General features: G+C 40.2%; 1 protein-coding gene across 11 annotated transcripts in view; it reads left to right on the top strand.

Moving 5' to 3' along the window:
• LOC114872988 (leucine-rich repeat-containing protein 24) overlaps positions 1–20311 on the top strand; it is a 218701-nt gene extending 198390 nt beyond the window's left edge. For 10 of the 11 annotated variants that reach the window (XM_029180839.2, XM_046285354.1, XM_046285357.1 and 7 more), the window contains 3 exons: positions 6603–7504; positions 8757–9279; positions 12282–20311. In XM_029180839.2, coding sequence (XP_029036672.1) covers positions 6614–7504; positions 8757–9279; positions 12282–13126 — 2259 coding nt within the window. In that variant the 5' untranslated portion in view covers positions 6603–6613 and the 3' untranslated portion in view covers positions 13127–20311. Of the gene's footprint in view, positions 1–6583; positions 7505–8756; positions 9280–12281 lie in introns of those variants that run through there. The other variant, XM_046285353.1, reaches the window with a different exon arrangement.
• The last annotated feature ends 60 nt before the right edge of the window (positions 20312–20371 follow it).

The raw sequence follows: 20371 nt of genomic DNA, 5'->3' as shown, positions 1-20371 counted from the left end.
TTGGTCACGAAAATATGTCGTGCTCATGCAAATGGAAAATACGAGGAATAATTGCGGAAGCATTTCACGATCGGACTGTTCGCGGTACTATCAGCGAGTGCTATTATTCGACCAGTTACGATGACGATATCGATATTCATTGGTAATTAAGTATTAACGGCTTATCGGAGAGGGAAAGGGGTGACCTCTTCGTCGAGAGTTCAGGCTTCCTTCGACGTCAGCTTCGCCGTTTTTCATTTATAATTAGAAAGTCGATTACCGTCGCGGCGCGGCGTCTTTGGCACGCTTCACCCCGTCGAAGCAGACGCAATAAAAACGATTCGATAACTTCGAAAAACTCCGTCGTCTCGATTCGCTGCACTCGAGAATCGACTGCCAGACAGAACTTCTACAAAGCTGATTAATCAGATTTCGTTTATTTTCCATTCGAACTCTACTCGATATAACACGGTCCATTCAAATACTTCTGAGACTGATGCTATTCAAAATCAAATTCTTAGTTTCTAATAATATAAGTTAACTAATAAGTTTCTAAGTCTTCTTAACCCTTTCGTTGCATCCTCCTACGTTTATATATTAATTTATTTAGTCATCTGTAATCGAATTTCAAATATTTCAAAATATCTTGTCAATAAAAAATACAAGTCAGTATAAGTTAATAAAAAAGGATTTCCATTTGAAACCGAATAAATTTGAAATGAAGCTGACATAATTTGTGCGTGACTCTCGACAGCGAACAAATTCTGAAATACCGTGCTGACACGCTCCAAGTATCGACGAGCTCCGTTTTTTTCCTTTTTTTATTCTTCTTCATAGAGTTACGTTAAACAGATGAAATATCCATTATTGGAGGAATATTGTATTTTCTGACTATAACACAGACCGTGGTCCATTAATATTCACATTGGAGCTGCAATTTTCCCCTGCCGTGAGGTTTTCGGTTTTTATTAACCGTACGCTCGATTCGAGCCTGCGCGTCGCTGCTCCATTTTCAACGACCACTGAAACAATTAAAATAGCGAAAATGGAAAATTTTGTTGGTAAACGCACAGAACTGTACGAATTTCAAATTTTACCTCTCGCGTTAGGAGCACGGATGTTTTTGAGTTCACGGTTGAAACTATAAAAAAAAGGAATTCATTTGCACCCCCGTCTTTTTATTATTTCAAAAAATTTTTGTAAAAATCGAGTTTCATCTGATTGCTCAACCATGAAACGGTCGAAAATAGTCCACTGGGAAATGTAAAACAATGTTCAGGAATTAAATTGCAGTACAAAATTTGAAATTGAAATTTGCATTTAAATTTCAATTCAAGTACAAAATTCGAAATTATCTCCGGGTCTAATTTTCGGTAATAGCGATTACATTACTGTACAAGTGCACCATCGAGAACATAAATTATGTAACTTTTTTTTTCATCTGATCATGATAATTCGATTCCATTTCCCTACGAACGAATATACCTCGGAAGATCAACGTTCACTGTCAGAGGAAATTATATCAAAAGGTAGAAATTCAACAGAACAATATAATTACTTTGAGAACAGAAACTCTGGGTGTCCGTGCGGTTTGCCACGACGATTTATATTTCGTCCATCCAATTTAAGAAAAAGTTTTTCTTCCACGATTCGTTATTGCGCCAGAGAGTTCCACTTTGAAACTGAATCCTCAGGAAGTTGCCGAGGTAACTGGAGTATAATGTGCCGTACGTACAGGACACCATCCTAATGCCCGACCTCCGATTTCCCTCACGAAGAATCGATTGCGTTCGAGAGATACCCGATCCGCGAATAATCTCTTCAAACTTTTTGAAATTTCTTTAAATCTCCAATTACTAGTGTACGAAGTTTCCTCTAACCCTTTTCTCGTAAGGTGTTAATTTTTCAATAAAAATCTTATTAACTCTTCGAATAAAGACAAATCTTTCGAGAAGGCGTGAAACGAACTTATAAATTACCGTGCTTTCGATCAAGAAATGAAATGGCATACTTTAATCACGATCATTATAATATCATGGAACTAGGAGGTAATTACTCTCGGAGAACGAAGGAGAGCCTTGTCAAATCTACCTTGTCGTTCTTGCTCGAATTTGCTGTCAAGTTCCGGAGGTACATTAATATTAAACAGCAAGAGAATTCAGAAGCTTCCTCTTCTTTTAGCGAGCCTGGTTAATCACGTTTAGAGTTACCAGAATATTAATTTATTCGTAGGTTGAATTTATAATTCCCTTTCATATTACGTCACATCCAATATACTTGAGCCGACGTTAAAACATAATTAGTTAAAAGCTGAATATACTATAATATCAAATGCGAGACAGATTAAATTAAATGAAACGAGAATTTAAAAAAAAGAAAATAATCGAACAGACGTTTGATTTTATTTCAATCCACAATATTCTCTTCGTTGCGTTCATTTTTCATTAATGGAATATATGAACAGTAACGAGCCAATTATTTCATCTGTTGACTGTTGTAATGAAAATGGCTACGTGTATAGTGCAGTACTTTAATAAGAATTATTAACGGTACGATCGTTTCGTTTTTGTTACATTTTATTATCGCTCGAGGACGTAATTGGTATTAACTCTGGTTTGACGTGTTGCGGAATTTCGTAAATGCTTGTGGTATGTTTCTGTAATTCAATGCTTTCATGTAATTTTGTGAAAATCGACGTTTTAAAGAACCTTTCGATGAAAGTTTGAAAAAAATTCTGCAAATTTAATGTACTTAAATAATTAATACAACAAATTAAAATTTTATTGTACACCGAAACGTTACCAAATCAATGATAACAGAAATTCGCGATTTTTCAATAGGATTCTCAAACGAAAATTCGACAACCTATAGTCAAAAGACTGTAGTTAAAAACCAGCTGCAGTTTATATTTCTGTGATCTTTGTTGTTAGCAAATACACGATTCGTTTGGTTTTTTCTGAAGCATCGTTACAAGAACGTTTCGGTCCCGTTTTCAGTGGGAACAGGGCGAAACGAAAGGCCGCGATTTTATTTACAGACGCGTTTAAATTGAATTTTCAATTTTGCAAAATCGCCACGGCGAAACCGACGCTCAGAGTACTCGACGCTTTGCGGTTAATACATCCGTGCCGGATTCGAAAATCGTTATTCCGTCAGTTAAAGCAATCTCTACATTGCTGGCGTGAGATTGACGATTTTTTTATACATATATATATTTTTTTTCGCCGAGCAGCTCGTTCGTTTTCCAACAGTTTTAAGTCGAAAGCATCGTTTCGAGTTTTTAATTTTCTTCCTTTTCGTTTACTAACCATTCGCAACAATTTCCATGGTAAATACGATTTAGAGGTTCCAGCTTTCTGAAGTTCCCTTCATACATACTCGAGCACCGTTTAACGTATCTTTTCATATGTAAAAAGCCTCAACTCTCCCTCTGTTTCAGCTGAATATCCTCGATTTCAATAATCGTTTTCAACCGGCTACCAATAAATTACGCGGTGATCGTTGGTTTACTCGGGCTATTATAAATCCTATCAATCGCATCTAACTGTCACGAATACGGTGGAATGAATGCCACGTTTATTAGGCCAATCATCGAACGGTTTGCGAACGGTTTCAACGATATAATTATACGGTATGTTAATTAAATCAGGACTAGGGGAATCTGTTGTGCGTTAATTCGCTTATGCGAGATCGTAGAGACAAACGGATGCTAAGTAAATCCACGTCAGATATAAATTCTCCCACAGAATAGTAATTGCTAATCAGTTTTTCGTCCATTCATTGGTTATACGAGATAACGTGAGATTGATTGATCGACGGGTGAATTTTCACGAATTTCGCTAGAAAATTCATATAATTGAGGAATGAAATAATTATAGAAAAGATAATGGAAAATTTACGTGGTATTGGCGAAGGTTAAATTTAAAAATCAAGTGAAATGTCGTTGGTCGACGTTAATATTCTGGTATGAATTTGATTGATAGGATTGGACCGAATTTAAATTTCTGTCTTTACGAGAAAAACGCGACCCCTTATCTGACCCTTTTTCCGGCTATGCAAACCAGCTGAGGGTTGGGTTTGCACGCACGCGTGCCTACGTAAAGGACGTATGTCCACGTCAAACTCCTTCCGACCGTGCACGTCCTGAAACAAGGCACGTAGAAGGTCTCTTCCGGACCGTGTTTCCAAAGGACACCGCTTCCAGTTCGCCTCCGTTTTCCTTCTCGTTCACCACGCTGCACCCTTATCCCACCCTATCTCTTTCCTTACATATAGATACCTACCTATGATATGTATAGGGTGTTTCCAAGATAGATAACCAAGATCTCTTTAAATTTATTGCAACAATTATACAAATATCAATACTGTGTCAAGAATCTTTATCTTACACATAGATATTGTCAAAATTACGATTAACCATTTTCATAATCAAAGGGTTAAATCAAGCATACAACGTCTATAGTAAACCAAAAAGGGTCAGGATTTATAATTCAGAAAATAACCCAAGTTTGTAAGATATTCTTTTTCTTTTCCATTTCGCAATGAAAATAGGAGACGTTGGTAAAGTTTGGTCACCGGTTTCAGAAACAACCTGTATATAGCTGCGGAAGGTATATAAACCCTTTACTTTCGTCTTATGCATATCTAATGTTCTCGTTGGTCGGATATTTACAAGTCAAATGCGAGCGATCGAGTGAAACCGGTACGACGCTCGGAGGCTGAAAAAGCAAAGAAAAAGCTCGCCGCAAGCACGTTACCGGGGTTGGGATGAGGGTGAAAGAACAACGAAGTAGAGAAAGACGACTGAAGGAGGAAAGGAGAGAATAAACGTGAAAGAAATGCGGAGGAGGATGTAACGAGAAAAATGGGACCAGCAATGAGGCTCGGTACCGTATTTCTTTTGTCTTGGTGCGGTTCACCGTAAACCCGGGCACAAAAGAATCTTGCCCCTGGTCTTCGGACGATGAAGTCCGGAGGAGGAGATGGTTAAGTGAAGTACGCAAACTATGAGTTTCCTGTTGCGGCTGGAGATTTCAAAGTTTTACGATTCGAGGAGGAAATTTGTCCATGAGCCATGCAACGATCTGATCCTTCAGGATTTAAAAAAAAGAATAAACTTCTGGTTCCAGTAAAAGCAATAGCAAACTCTTCTTCATCCTTGAATATAAACGAAAGATAACCGGTCGATCAACACACTATCATCCAATTCTGTGGTCTGGTTATAAATATTTGATCACAGTGTCTCCGACCGATCCGCTACTTGACAAACGCGGTTTGTCGATGGTGTACACCAGCGAACGATAATTGAATTTGTGTAATCGACGTAACGCCCGCTTATATCGGTCCCATGGGCATTCGCGTTATTATAACGTTCAACGTTACCCCAACTCCTTGCTGAAGAATCGATTTACCCGTATATGTACACTACTCGGTTACCCTTCCTCGTTCATCCCAATTTTTCGTCACATTTACTGTAAGGAAATAGAGAGTGTCGTAAAATAGTCTACAACTCGAATGCTGCATTTTCCAGATATGAAATATACAATGCAATTAAATACAAAACATATAGTAATGTTTTTATTACATGAATTGAAATTAAAATTAAGCAATTCTTAACACTTTTATTATAACTACAAAACCCATCTCCGAATTTAAATTGCGAAATGGCAAAGAAATTTACAATTTTTATATTATATTTGGGTTGCTCTGTATATTTAAGTCTGTCTTCGTTCCATCTTTCTCCTCAAGTTTTGGAATAAATTCAAATAGGAAGAAGGTCGTTGGCTGTGCTAGGTCGTTCTTCCTCTGGTTTGTATCCCTGGAGAAAGGTACAAAATAAATTGTACCGGCAGCCACCTCCAACCGAGAGAGTAATTTGATGCACAACCTCAAACTCCAAGAGCTTGGACGATAATAAAACGGGTACAGTGTGCAGGGCGTCTTGTTTTATTAATTTAAATTCTACAACGCGGCGTCGACTGGTGATCCTGGCGAGAGGACACTAAAACGATATTAACTTAAATTACAAACAGTCCGTCCTAAGGTGGTCCTGATTTCAAGATTAACAGAGAAGCACTGGCTAAGAAACGGAAGGGAAAACAGGCTGCGTTGAAGCGACGTAAAAACACGATGGAAGAAAATAGAAAAATAAAAAAAAGAAGGGTGGTAGAGGTAGAAACGACTCAGAAGTATATATATTGCTAAGAATCTTGCTTCTCGGACTTGCCTGATAACAGAGAAAGCTGAGTTCCTCTTTGCTGATCGTATTGTTTAACCCTGTACTATCCTTAGAGAAGTGTTTTTAATCAAATTTCTGCTATTACTTCATTTAGATACAGAAAATTTCCCTTCGTGTCGCACTCGATTAATATCATTAATATTAATATTAATAATGAAAAAACATCTCTCAGTTCCATGCAGAAATTCGTAGAAATCATGTTCGAGAAGTTAACCCATTAATTATTTCTAAGAAACTTACAAAGCCTCTGGCAAAAGTTGCTAGCAAAGCTACCTCGCTCTCATCCGCGAAATGTTTCTGTTGTCTTGTTTCGGTCAGAGGAGTTTCGCGTTGCACACGTTTGAACAAGTTCTAATCTTATCGATCATGTTTCTCTTGTTCACAGAAATCCTCGGGATGGAGCTAAGAACGGCGAAACTGTTACTCTACTCGGCGTTGGTGGTGGTCGTGTGTTGGTGCCAAGAAGATTGGACGGCCCAATGTTCGTCCTTGTGCAAATGCAGATGGATTTCCGGCAAGAAGACAGCGGAATGCGCGAAACAGAATCTCACGCAGATACCTAGTAATCTATCATCGGATATCCAGAACTTCGACCTAACCGGAAATCGTATCGCTCATCTGATGAACAACTCGTTCAGTAGCGTCCACCTGGTGAACCTGCAGAAGTTGGTGTTGCGCAAATGCGAGATCGAAACGATTCACATGAACGCTTTCAACGGCCTGAAAATCGTGATCGAGATCGATCTATCGGCCAACAACATCAGAACCCTAAATCGGGGCACGTTCGAAGAAACACAGAGGTTAAGGGTGTTGTTGTTGAACGAGAACAAGCTAAAGGTCCTGGAGAACGGTCTCTTCCGTGATCTGGTGTACCTGCAGAAGGTGATGTTGTCTAACAATGAATTAGAACGAATCGAGAAGAAGACCTTCCACAATCTGCCAGGTTTGCGATTAGTTACTCTAGATGGCAACAATCTAAGCACCCTGGGGGTGCAGAGCTTCGAATTGCTGCCGATACTCGGCAGCCTAGAGCTTCACAATAATCCATGGAATTGCAATTGTCATCTGAAGAGATTTCGCAATTGGACGATAGAGAGAAAGTTGTACACGAAACCCACCACGTGTCAGCAACCACCGAATCTTGCCGGGAAGATGTGGGACGAGATCAGCAGCGACGAATTCGCCTGTAGACCAGAAATCTTCACGATTGGCCCATCCGTGAAGATGGAGTTCGCCAGAGGGAACGTGACCTTTTGGTGCAGAGCTTCTGGAACCCCGCAGCCAAAGGTAACCGTATATATTTCTGTTAGAAAAGAAAAGTGGTGATTAACGAAGAGTGAAAGAGAAGAAGGCAGGCGGAAGAAAATAACGGTGAAATATTATAAAACGGAACGCGGTAAAGTCGGGATAACGTTGACTATTGTGATCTACGGTAAGTTGCTAGCAATTCGGTATACAATCTAGTTGAACGCGGAAGTTAGGTCTGTTGAAAAGATTGCTTCGGTTAAATTCGCGTTCGGGCAGCTTAGCTTGAAAGCTTCTAAACGATCCCAACCAGTGGAACATTGTTCTCTGATTTCAGAACGAGAGAGATGCTTTTTTTTTAAAATGTTTATCCACCGTAAACGTATATTTCTTTCTGGTCGTTGCAAAGACTTCGCGAAGTATTTTATGCGTTTGTAGTAAAAGCTTTCTTTCTCTAACTGTTAATGGCTTTTGATTACGATGAAAAGTTAATAGATTTTTCTCAAAGGAAATACTAATGGGTTTAAATATACAGAAATTATTCTTACGTAAATTTGTGTAATTCATTCGACAGTATCTCGCGATTGCTTGCAATGTATCCCCAATAACTTACGATGACCCTAACCGATAAGCTTTCTTTAAAGTTGAAGAATTAATTTTCTTTTTTTTGTACCCTGCCTTCTCCTTTTGTCTCGACTTCAAAGAAAGATCGTTCCGGGACATTCTTTACTCTCAGACTCTCGATCTTTTATACTCTTAAATCAAATATTCTTCATTCACACCTGAAACTCTCAAATTCTGTCGCAAGCACTTTAACTTATCGTCCGTTTCTTCCTTAAAAATGTATTCACACCCACAAACATGGCTTAACGTTTCGACAGAATGTTTTCCGACTATCTTGGAATAAATTTCAGCTCGCTTTTGCGATGCGATCATTCTTGACAATTCGCGTTACGTTATATCCCCTAGTGACCTGAAAAACATGTAGCGAAATTTTCATGATTTAATGAAACCCTTTGATTTCGCGGAGAATAACGTGGCACAAAAGAATGAAAAGCTCGTCTTCTGAAGTCGTATCGTACAAAAGGAAGACGTAGTTACGCGAAGTTTTGCACACGATAACGAAGTCCTTTCAAATTTGTCCCTCTATGAAAACTGCAAAATTCAGAACACTCTTAAAAAAATATTCGCGTATGCCCCGTGTCGTCTTAATTCGCGAAGGGCTGAAAACAGCGACGCGACAGGGTCGATAACGAGTTACTTTTTACGTAGCGGTTTGCTTTTTCTATTTCAGCTATTCTGGATCTACCGATCGAGAACCTTAACCAACGAGAGCCGACGACACAACGGGGAGAAAAGTTACATCCTGAAGTCGAGCCACGACTGGTTGAACCTGACGATACCGGATGTCACGCCCTCGGACAAGGGTGATTACGTCTGCTTGGCGAAAAGTCCAGGCGGAAATACGGAGAAGAACGTGACATTGGCTATCGCTGGCGACGCGATGGGTGGCAAGGACAATATAATCAGTCTACCGCTCGCGCTCGGATTGGGTGTGACCGCTTTGCTGCTTTTAATCGTCACCGTTTCCCTTTGCGTGTGCTACTGTCGTCGTCGTCGAACCAGGCACGACGAGAAGAGCCTCGAGGCCGCCACGATGGAACACCACGGTCTTGGCGAACAAGAGAAATCACTGATCACCACGATAAATCCAGTGGTGAAGCCACCGAGACGCTACGAGACGCCTTCCGTGACGTCGCACGGCACCGAGATGACGGAGCTGAATCGTACCCTGCTCGACAACGACTCGGTCTTTGGTCAGTACACTGCCTACATTACTAAACAGTGCGTGGCTAGGTGCTAGCTAGTAACCATTTGTTACTTCCGGACAACGATCACGAGGAGATGCTCGTTGCGGGACGGTCGTTGCACGCTCATACGGCTCGATGGTGCTTGCGTGTGAAACGACTGGCACAGAGCTTAGGAGAAAGTCGATAGAGTAATGGTCCTTCGAGTTTCTTTGGCGTATCGACGATTCGTATCAATGATACTTGTTCCGTGTCATTGGCCGGGAATTGATATCGCCTCACGTCAAGCGTCTAATTTGATTCTACGAATTAAATCCTGCCTAACTGGTTAGGCTCGGAGATACCTGCTACATATCTGACAGATGGGATCAATTCGATCTGGATGAAGTAGTGGATACGGGTGTGTTCGACGGAAGTAATTTAATGAATTTGTAGGAATTATAGAGGCTAATTATTCAGTGCTTTATCCTCGATCTGTCTAAAAGATTCAACGGTTAAGGAAAGTTTAATTTAGATGTCGTTAACTCGACAACGATCATTAATCTTTCGATTTCCTTGGAAAAACACTCGATGATACGGCTCGTGACGAATGTCGCCGGTAATCAAAGAACAGAAGAGATTAATTAAGTCGTAGACGGTGAGAGTACTTAATTCGAAGACGATGTTGCTTTGCTGGTAACGCGGCTTGGGTTCAGTAATCCCGCGAGCAGATAAACGAGGCGCCATCGATCCTGGGTTAACGAGTATCGACCAAGACTGTTGCAAGATTAATGAGAGCGTGCAACGCGTCGCGATCGAGAGGAGAAAAGCATTCGTCAATTGTGTCTGTTCGCTGTCGATAGCGTTTCTTTCTTCACTTTTTGTCTCTTCCTCGAACAACCTCGTTTTCCACGCGAAGAAAACATAACTATGGTCCGACGTTGGCTATCGCTAATTAGACGAGACGTATCTAATCGTCACTGTTTCATAGACGTATCGCTGTACTGCGAGACGATTATTTTGATAAACTTGTAAATATGTCGCTCGAACGAGCGAAGAGCAAATTATATATTACATACATTACGTCGTCGATAAGCGTTCAAAAGAATCCAAGTATTTTTGTCTTTAGAATGATCGCAAGCTTGTCGTAGCAATAACGATCTTGTACATAATATACCCTTTGTGGAGAATACAGGGTAGACAAAATAATGGAAACACTAAGGAAATTTTGTAGTATTTTCATTAAATTAATCTGCATCCCATAAAATTTAATTAGAAACTCGTACAAATCAATTTTAAGAAAGATTGTATTGCTGGTAAAAATGTATAATTTTAACATAAAGAAGTAACTGAAAGGAATTGTTTAAATCCCATTATTTTGTTGAAGCCCTGTACAAGAGAAACGTTAGTTACGCTTATGTATATAAAGAGATTCGCATAGTGGAATAGAGAAAGGAGAAATTAGAGGGACTTGGCGAGGCGAAATGTATTCGGAAGAATCGCGCGAAGAAAGTTGTATGTAAAGGATATTGTTGTTAATTGAAACGTTGTTGGTCGCTCGGTAGCGTGAATAATGAAAATAGAAGAACAAAAGGGTAGCAAGTGGCCGGGACTGTGTTAGGCGTGGAGTGGTGATTAAAACGATAAGGGAAAAAGGAAAGTGCACGAGTTCTGTGACGTTTGGTTCGGTTAACACAAAGGAAACGGTAATGATCATTACACAACGCTCCCGTTTGAATTAGCAAATTGGCGTTTTATTAAGAACGATACGAACGGTTGTTCGGTGTATTGCACCGTGTATAATCTACCCCACCACCTATCTTTGTCAACACACTTTCATAGATGGTAATTGAAATTGTCGACGGTTCTCGCATCTGAACAGTTATCTTCCGCGATTCAACGACCTACGATCACGGTATCCCTTTGTATCAATTGCGGAAGGTTGGTCGTGTGCAACTCCTCCCCCGCGTCCTACTTTCTCTTTTGATTGCTATTGAACAGGATTCGAATGCTGAAAAACGCGAGCCACGATAAAAGTTCTTCACGATTACTGGCCCTCTAGTTTACCTGTCATCGACACTCGTCAAGATTTTACACGGACACGAATACAGTCGCGATCCTGAAACTTACCGTATACGTGTGTGTGAGTGTGTGTGCGTGTGCGAGTGAGTGGGTGTAAGGTTTGTGTACATGTCACGAAGCTCTTCGAGACGAGAAGATTGCAGAGTAAAGTCTTTGACTGCGAGTGAAGCGCGATAAAATGAGAAAAACGAAAGAAGCCAAGTGCATTGGCATCGATCTGTATTTCATTTTCTTGACAGATTCGTTACGGAGGAGTCGCGATAGAGTTGGCGTTTAAATTATAACTCGAAAGCGTAGCTCGTGGTACGGGCTAGAGTCGACCCACTTTTCTTCCGATGAACTTTATCTCGGAGGGCACGATCGATTTACGTGTCTTCGCGATACAAGCCGTGACAGCTCTTCTACATTATATATAACATTTTCTGATACCATTCCACCCTATCTGACGTAAGTTTCCCTCCGAAAGAGGTATCGTCAGAATATTTATATCATTACGGAGCTGGTACCGTCCTCGGATCTTCGACATTTGCTTTTCAGATACACACCAAGGTGCATAATGTCTGTGCTGTCGATCGATCGATCGATCCATGATGAACGATAAATTTTTACTTCGATAATGCACTCGCTTATTTCAAATTTAACAGATCTTAACGTTTAATCGTAAGTAGTTCTGTCCAGGATACGATTTTCTAAAGTATGCCAGGTAACTCCATCTAACTCGATAGTCGATAATTTTCCAATTTTAAATAAAACCACTCCCGCAATTCAGTTCTATTCGCTACATCTTCGAGGTCTCATTGCAGAAATATGTATTACCAAATCCAAACCTGCGCTTACCATTTTTTCTTATTTCTTTTTTTTTTTCTTTTTAATATAATTTAATTACCACGCGTCTTCCACTTTTCTTTCTTAACGTTCGTCCTTCTTTTTTTTGTTCATGGTTCTGGCAGCTGATGGTATCGGTGGCGGTGTTGGCAGTGGAGTGATCGGCGGAGTCGGCGACGACGAGAGGGAAGAACGAGCAACGCCCGAGCTAGAGAGCGGTACCGGCACCCTGTGCCGCGGAGGTGGCGGAAGTTATCGCCAGTATCCGCCGGATCTGTTGGCCTTCTCCGGTGGTCGGGGCGCGTCGCCAACGAGCCAGGCGTCCACGGCGCCGGACAACACGCGTCTTCCGAGTCAGCACGCGACGCCAAATTCAGCCGCGTACGGTTCACCCTCGAACCAATATCCTGCCGCTTTCAAGACCTTGCCGCACAACCGTAGCGTCACCCCCTACGGAATCACCAGTTCCACCATCGCACCGGTAATGCCTCGTCACGGTTACGTTACGATACCTCGAAGACCCAGGGCACCCAGCTGGAGCAGCGGTCCACCCACTTCGCCCACAGACGGACTGGAGCCTGTCTACGACAATCTTGGTCTACGCACCACCGCCGATGGTAGCTCGGTGTTATCTTTGAACAAGAGTCCCGAGCCTTTGTCCTCGATCAGGAATCGACCTCTGCCAGGAACGCCTAGTTCGCATTACGGCACCATACAGCGAAGCACCCCAAATATATTGACCAGCAGCCCCCTCGATAGAGCCGCTCCCGAAGGTGCTGCCGAATGGCCATCCAAGATCGCTGACGAATCCACCGACAGCAATCACGTTCTAAATCAATCGCAGCCACAACAATCGTCCAGCAACACTCTCGGTAGAAAGGTACCACCTAGACCACCTCCAAAGCCGAAGAAGAAGTCGACGAACGGTCCACTGTACGAGGACGAAGGTGAAGACGGGACGGAGGTATGATCTACGTACATCGGTCGACGAAGATGAGGCCGCGAGGTGGTGGCCGTGTTAAGCGGAAGAGACGCATGACCGAGGTCACAATAAACCGGTAGTGCCTTTGATGAAGAGACGATCCGTGGTTTTGTGCGAATCCACGCGTTCGGTTGGAGTGGATCAGTTTGCTCGTGGAGCGTGTGTGGGGGCTTCCACATCCGGTGAAACAAGTCGTCGGGTGAAACGCTGACTCGCTGCAAAAGCAACAAACTCTTTGTTGTTGTTGTTTCTTTTCTTTTTTTTTTTTTAATTTTATTTTCCTTTCCTTGTATTTTTTAATTTATTTAGTTCGTGACGTGAAAAGGTTTCATTCTTTCGCGAGGAGCCGGGAAACAGACTACGTTCCAGTGACTTTCACGCGAGAACGCTATGAAAGGTGTCGAACAACACCTGTACGTAGGTGTTTTTCGTTCTTTGCGTTCCTCCAGAAGTTCGTCGACGAAGACGACCAATGATACGAACGCTCGTGACGTTTAGGTGACGAGAAAGATGACGAGATCACGAACAGATCGTATAAGATACTCAGCGTTGATGGTAACGCTACTTCCCGAATACGATCGTCTTATTTATTGACGTGCTTGTTGCATGCATAACGAAGATCGCGTTCAAACCAGTATAGACATCGTGCAGTGGTAAACGCGATCGGGTACCTCTCTTAATCTCTATTCCTACAATTCTTTTTTTTAAATTTACATTTTTGTATTCGCCCGTGTGTACTAGACGAGATTGATTCTTACGAAATATTTACAGTTTATCATGCATTTCTTTTTTTTATTATTCCTCGAGGGAACGATGCTCTGCATTCTTTTTATCGTTAGCTTTAAGATGATCCTCTATTTCTTCTACATCGTGCATTACGTTGGGTACTTGACCGCGTCGAACAGAGTTACTTTTGTAACTGTACGTACACGAGAAATCATGCGAATTATTTCCAATAATGTAAGAACAAACGTGTTAAAATAACAATGATGTTAGAGTAATTGTTTTTGCGTACGTAAAGAGTATCCTCCGACTATATCTGTTCTCCGATGGTAACGAAATAACGCGAATGTTCCAGTGTGAGTGTAACAAGGTGGTAATTCATATATAGAAATCCTCCATTAAGAAAATATCACAATGATACAAGACAAGACACCGTGACCAAATGAATCTTACACGCATATTCTCTCGTCCTTTAAAATATTTTAATATTCTCGCAGGCCATGATACTTCGTTTCTATCAGGAGGGATCTAGACGTACGTTCGTGTTGTAAAAAAAAAAAATTAAGAAACATCGTACAGTTTGTATATACTATGTATATTACACGTAAGAAATAGTTCGTATGTCTTTCATGAAACCATACCTAAATGATGGTTTAGAAACAAGGCAAGGCTATCCTCGAGTTAGAGACACAATGTCGACCCGTTCAGAATGCTGTTGTATACGTAAATTAAATTAAATAATTAAAAAACGTGGTAATTATAGAGAGAATTACCAAAAATGCAGTCGAATCACTTTTGAACCGAATTCTTGATCGGATATCAGCTCGTTCTCGTTTCGATCAGCTTCTCCGAACGAGTTTCACTTTGTACGATGTTTTGTAATACTTTCGACCATCGATCTTCCACGATGGACGAAATTTCATTGTTCGAGGAAAGATAAACGTTTTCGGTCGACAAAATTGCCGCGGCTTCGTAGACACAAACCGCGAGAAACGATCGCTCTTCAACTAAACGTTTATCGCTCGTAAGCCACCAACTTGTTATACTTCCGCTACATTTTATCCGGGTTTTAACGTTGCATTCCCGACTTTAGCGGGGGATTTCGGGATCGATCGTCTGCTCAACTTGTTGCGAACACGCGGGGACGAATCCTTATCCCGCGACCAGAGAAACAGAGAGTCCTTTCAACGACTTCCAATATTCCAAATGGACGTCTCTTTCCACCTTTATCCCGCAAATGCGCATTGTTTCATGTGTTTGGGGAATTGTTCAGCTAGCAAGATTACTGGACAAGGTATTTCACACGTTTCAATGTACAAGCCCAGTATATCGTTGTATTAACACTTTGACTGATGTTTTGTTTGATCGAAGATACGAGACGATGGCGTAAGAAAATGGTTGAAAATAAGACATCGTACACGGTTCATTTATCGTACAACTTATAATAGGTTTAAGATGGCAACTACTTATTCCGAACGATGTGTTTTAATTTACATATTTAAGTCTTTCACGTTTAAAGCATCTCCTTAAAATTTCAAGTAGCTTATTAAGAGACCGGAAGCATCTCTCGAGTACTTATCTCCCAAACACTTTATCAAAGGTACTTTTGTATACAGAACATTTAGGAGACTCTACTTAACCGAGGAGAAATGTATTCGATAACAATTGTAACAGGTGCATCAAATTTTGTTACGACAACGATTTTCTTTCGCCATTTTCGTTTAATTTCGATCACGTACAAGATTCCAGTTTTTCAATTGATGACCATGATACCAATCAGTGAAATAATCATAGACCAATATATCGATTCCATGGTAACGATGTGTCTTCCCTGAACATTGTAGCACACCTAAACAGTATTATGAAATAATTTTGACGATGACGGTGCGGCGTTCGGTGGGATGATCCGGAGAAAATCGCGACGCGATCGTGTAACTTCTTTTCTTCGACTATCGAGATTAATGCAATTAGTCGATGTTAATGAGGAAAAGGACAGTTAAGTTTGAATAGGTGCCAACAGACAGTCTTCTGTCTCTCGTTTCAAAAGTCAGACATAGAGATTTCTACTAATTAAATAAAATACTAATCGACTTTTATTTGTTATTTCTACTGTCCCAATTTCTTTGCACGATAAAATCTACTCAAACTGTGTCTAATTGAAAAATTCTTCAAACAACAGAGGAAAGGTAATTGTTCCTTTGAATTTCCTTGAAGAATATCTACTGTTACGTTAATCGTCGAGAATAAAATCGAAGTTACACGAACGACGATCGTCGCGGATTATTTTAAGCGGCCTATCAGAGTCGCGGCTCGTCCGATCCGATCGTTGTGCCGCGCCCTGTAAATACACGGACCTTAATTCGCACGTTAATTCACGATGTTGTTTATATGTAAATGTGGGCACGTTCAAAGCAACGCGGCACGGCAGATTGGTACGGCGCCACGAGTATATTTTTGTAATTTTGTATTTTGAAGATTTCTCCGGCAACACGAGTTCCCACAATCACCGCTCGGGGAAGATACACTCGTCTATGTTCGTCGAAATCAGGAATATTGATTTGGTAATTATGAAATTCATATGAAACAAAGAGTGAAATGTGATCCAGTTCTGGATTGTATCGCGACTGTTAACTTGGATCCTCGTCACAGAAAGGTCTCGAAAATGTTAATAATTGCACATAATTACCGGTAATCGTCACAATTATTGTTATTGACTAAAATTATTAATTTCTTAACAATGAAACTTCATTTTTGTTTACTTTTGAAAAATCTTTAAATCGAGAAGATTTTTCAATTCATAGCGTTCTCCATCGATGATTCCCAAAGAAAATCATTAATTTCTCAGCAATCAAAATTCTCTCTCATCTGCCTCGCAAAAATAGATGAAAAAAGACTTTTCCTCACCCGCCAGCGATATTCATTTCGCATTCCGTGATATGCTAGCTCGTTTATCGCCACTCGCTGATAACATGACAAGTCTGTACATGAAAATAGAACTCGTACAAGCTACGCAATTACAGAAGCCCGGGAGTCAACCTGCGTGTTCTATGTACCATTAACCGAGGCATGTTTACCAGGTACGCGTATGACGAGCCACCAGTCAGCGTGCAATTATTATCACGGGGATACTTTGTGCGTGCGGTTAGGCTGTTCGTCGCTTTAATGAGACTCCCTCTTTGACACCCGAACACCATAACGTAACAACATGGTTCAACCGTGCGCATCTACTCCTCTCTTCTGAACGATCGTTTGCAAACGATCAACGAGTAGATCCTTCGACGACCGTTTCTCTCGCTAATGACTCTGCGTATCTACCTGTTAGGTATATATGTTATATCCGTTTGAAGTCGTTACTCTGTGACAGGAATCAAAGCCACGATGAAGCTAAAAGGATGCGGATTGAATTTTATACAGTCGCGACTGAGATTTTTCGCTTCGAAACCTTTTCCAAGGAATCAGTCGTGATTCGCGAGGGTAAATAGAGATTCGCGTTTAAAGAACGACGTTCCAGGAGCTGTTATCGGTTTTCTCGTTGAATTGCAGTATAATTGACGGTTGATGGAAGACACCTCGTGAAACGAGTCTATTTTACGCCGATATCGACGATCAACGGACTTAATTGCGTCTGTGGTGAGAATATAAGACGTTCGATCGAGCCAATCGTTTATAGGGTTCATCTCGCTTCATAATTGAACAGACAAATGAATGTTCAAAGGCGTATTTTGAATCATTATAAAGTTGCTCGTTTTATGCTGCCAAAAAATAAGTACGCCAATTGCAAATCGCAAGGAAAATGTTCTCGTTTGAATGTACTTAAAAATCATCTGTGGTTCTGTCGTCCGTCTTGATTTTCAAGTGGTGCAACAGTTATTTCCGCCAGGAATTAGCTGAAACTACGTTTCGACCGACCTCTGTAGATAATACCCTTAGTTCTGACACTGAGATATTGGCGTGAAGTTCTTGATCCGCATCTGTGTACGGATGTAACTACCGTCCAATACACCGATCCGACCACAACCATCTGGACGTAACGCGCGCGTGCAATTAATCTAATTTAATGAACCAACGTATGCTTTGGAACACCGTGTTCCTCGGGGACTTCTAGTAACTCATTATTTTCATGCCATTTTCATTCATATTCCTTTAGGATAACTTAAGAATGCTATTTCTTTCGTCTTGAACACGCCATTGTATATTCAATACTCGTGCACCGTTCCATTTAATTAAATTGTCCCAAAACCGAAATACGATATTCAGTAATTTTTTAATGGAGCGATTTATTTCTGTCAAGTCTATTGATTTTTATTAAGAGCATTCAAAGAATATATTAATACGAGTGTAATAAAGATTCAAACGGTGCACAAGAAATATATATAGCAAGCTCGACAATGCTGATTTTTTAATACTTTAACGGCAGGGGTCAAAGTATTAATAACAGCATTTTCATTCAGTAAGTACGATTCATTAATAGACAATAGACAAGTGTTCATTGATAAAAAATATATTTAAAGGCTGATATGGAACAAAAGTACCGTACTTTATGTTGCCTCCATTCGCATTCGTTACATTCCAAAAATGACTATAATTTATATGTTATATTAAGAGACATTTGAACGCATTCTCACTGGTTCTTTCATGGCTCCATAACAATTAGCTGATTAATCCTCGGAAATATTAAAAGTCTTGATTTTTACCAGAACAAATTTCCGAGCATTAAATCAATCCTGAAGACAATGTTATTTAAATCGCATAGAGTTAAGTGTAACAAGCGTACGGCTCGTACAATCTCCAGAAATGTTTTTATTCACGAAATATTTTTAACTCGTTTCTTCGAAGACTGAAGATTTTTCGTTGAGACTCGTCGATCCCAAAGGAATTGCGTTCGTGATGAAAAAAACACAATGGTTAAGCGAACGATTGGCGAGAAACTATGTCCGATACTCGCGAGAAAATAACTTCCTAAGCGTGATCGAATTAGCTAATTCGAACACGATCGTTTCGCGTGTGTTCACGTTTTATGTAAACGATTCGAACAACCGCGTGTACACGAGCGACACGATTTCATTGCGAAACGTTTACACGACACGATAAGACTTTAGTGTAAGCCAGTGTTGTCCAAACTAAGCTTCACGGCTTAAGGAACTTCCCTCACTTTGCATCCATTGCTGTAACATAGGAACGCTGGTTAATGTCAGCGATAATTTGTAAAGGATGCTTATTCATTTCTTCGTTCATCTTTTCTGTGAAGAATGGTGGTATCAGTGGTGAAATTTGTTCAAGATCAATGAGCTGCTTAAAATCATCCTTAACAATTTATATTATCAGAATACGATTATTTAATTTTCGAAATGAACATTTCTATTTTGTATCTGACGAAATTGAGAATTTTATAGGGTCGAATTGATTTTGAACAAGCCACAGGTTTAATTAGTTCTAATAAGAAATTGTGCTATCTTGATCGATCAATCGAGTCGTGTCCTAATCATCATCGTCGATACTGCCTAACTCATTCCATCGCCACCTGTGTAAAGAATATTTATAGGAGAGACTTGAATTTCCACGTGTATACTGTAACGTGTAAGAATAAATACCGTGCAGAATGCGAAGCATGTTCCTGACGAAGAGTTGTTACGGTGATGAAGAATTTGTTGGACGCGTCTTTTTCTCTGGATCAGCCGCGTTGCAAGTTTCATGTGCTTGTCGAATGTGTGCGAACATATAATATTATAAATAATACGGGGCCGAGTCATGAATAAATGACGTTTCATTAACATATTTTCGTACCTCGTACAGCTCTCCGTTGTACAGGATAAGAACGCTTTCAAGTGTTTTTATCGTAATAGGTGATTATTATAAATGTAAAGGAACTATGTTTGCGTGTCACGATATAGGTGTAAGGAAATTCCTTAGGGAAACGTAACGATCAGAATTTTCTTTTCATAGATCTTAGAGGAGATAGGAGAGTTAAGAGGATGGATAATCGAACCGACTATTCTTTTCGAACGTTGATCATGCTTTCTTTTCTACTTTATATTGTATCCAAACCTTATTATTGATATTCATGTTATTATTACTATTATTATTATCATTATTATTTACGTAGCTGTGGTTAATATTTAATATTCCTGTCGATTTAATTTTAGATTTTACATTGTTACGTTGCGCTGTTATTGTCACGATAATTCGTCTCGACGATTATTATTTATAGAGAAATTTTGATTAGAGATACAACATATGCAGCTTGCCGTTTCTAACAGGATTTAAGTTTCGTATCTGTGTATTTTGACTGGATATAATTTATACGTCATTGTCAATGTACTATCACTGTAAATATTATACATATTTTATAAATGAAATATTTAGCGTGACTGTATTAAAAGAATGTACTGAAAGCACCACTCTGTACACTCCACTACGATGGTTAAATTTTAATAAATATTTCCCAACCCCTTCGTTGTGTTTCTGTCTTCTTCGTCTATTAATTAGTTGATGAAACGAGAAAGAGAAACA

Source organism: Osmia bicornis, chromosome 4 (assembly GCF_907164935.1).
Source record: "Osmia bicornis bicornis chromosome 4, iOsmBic2.1, whole genome shotgun sequence".
In the NCBI taxonomy this organism is placed as follows: domain Eukaryota; kingdom Metazoa; phylum Arthropoda; class Insecta; order Hymenoptera; family Megachilidae; genus Osmia; species Osmia bicornis.
This window is presented reverse-complemented; position numbering and strand designations above follow the sequence as displayed.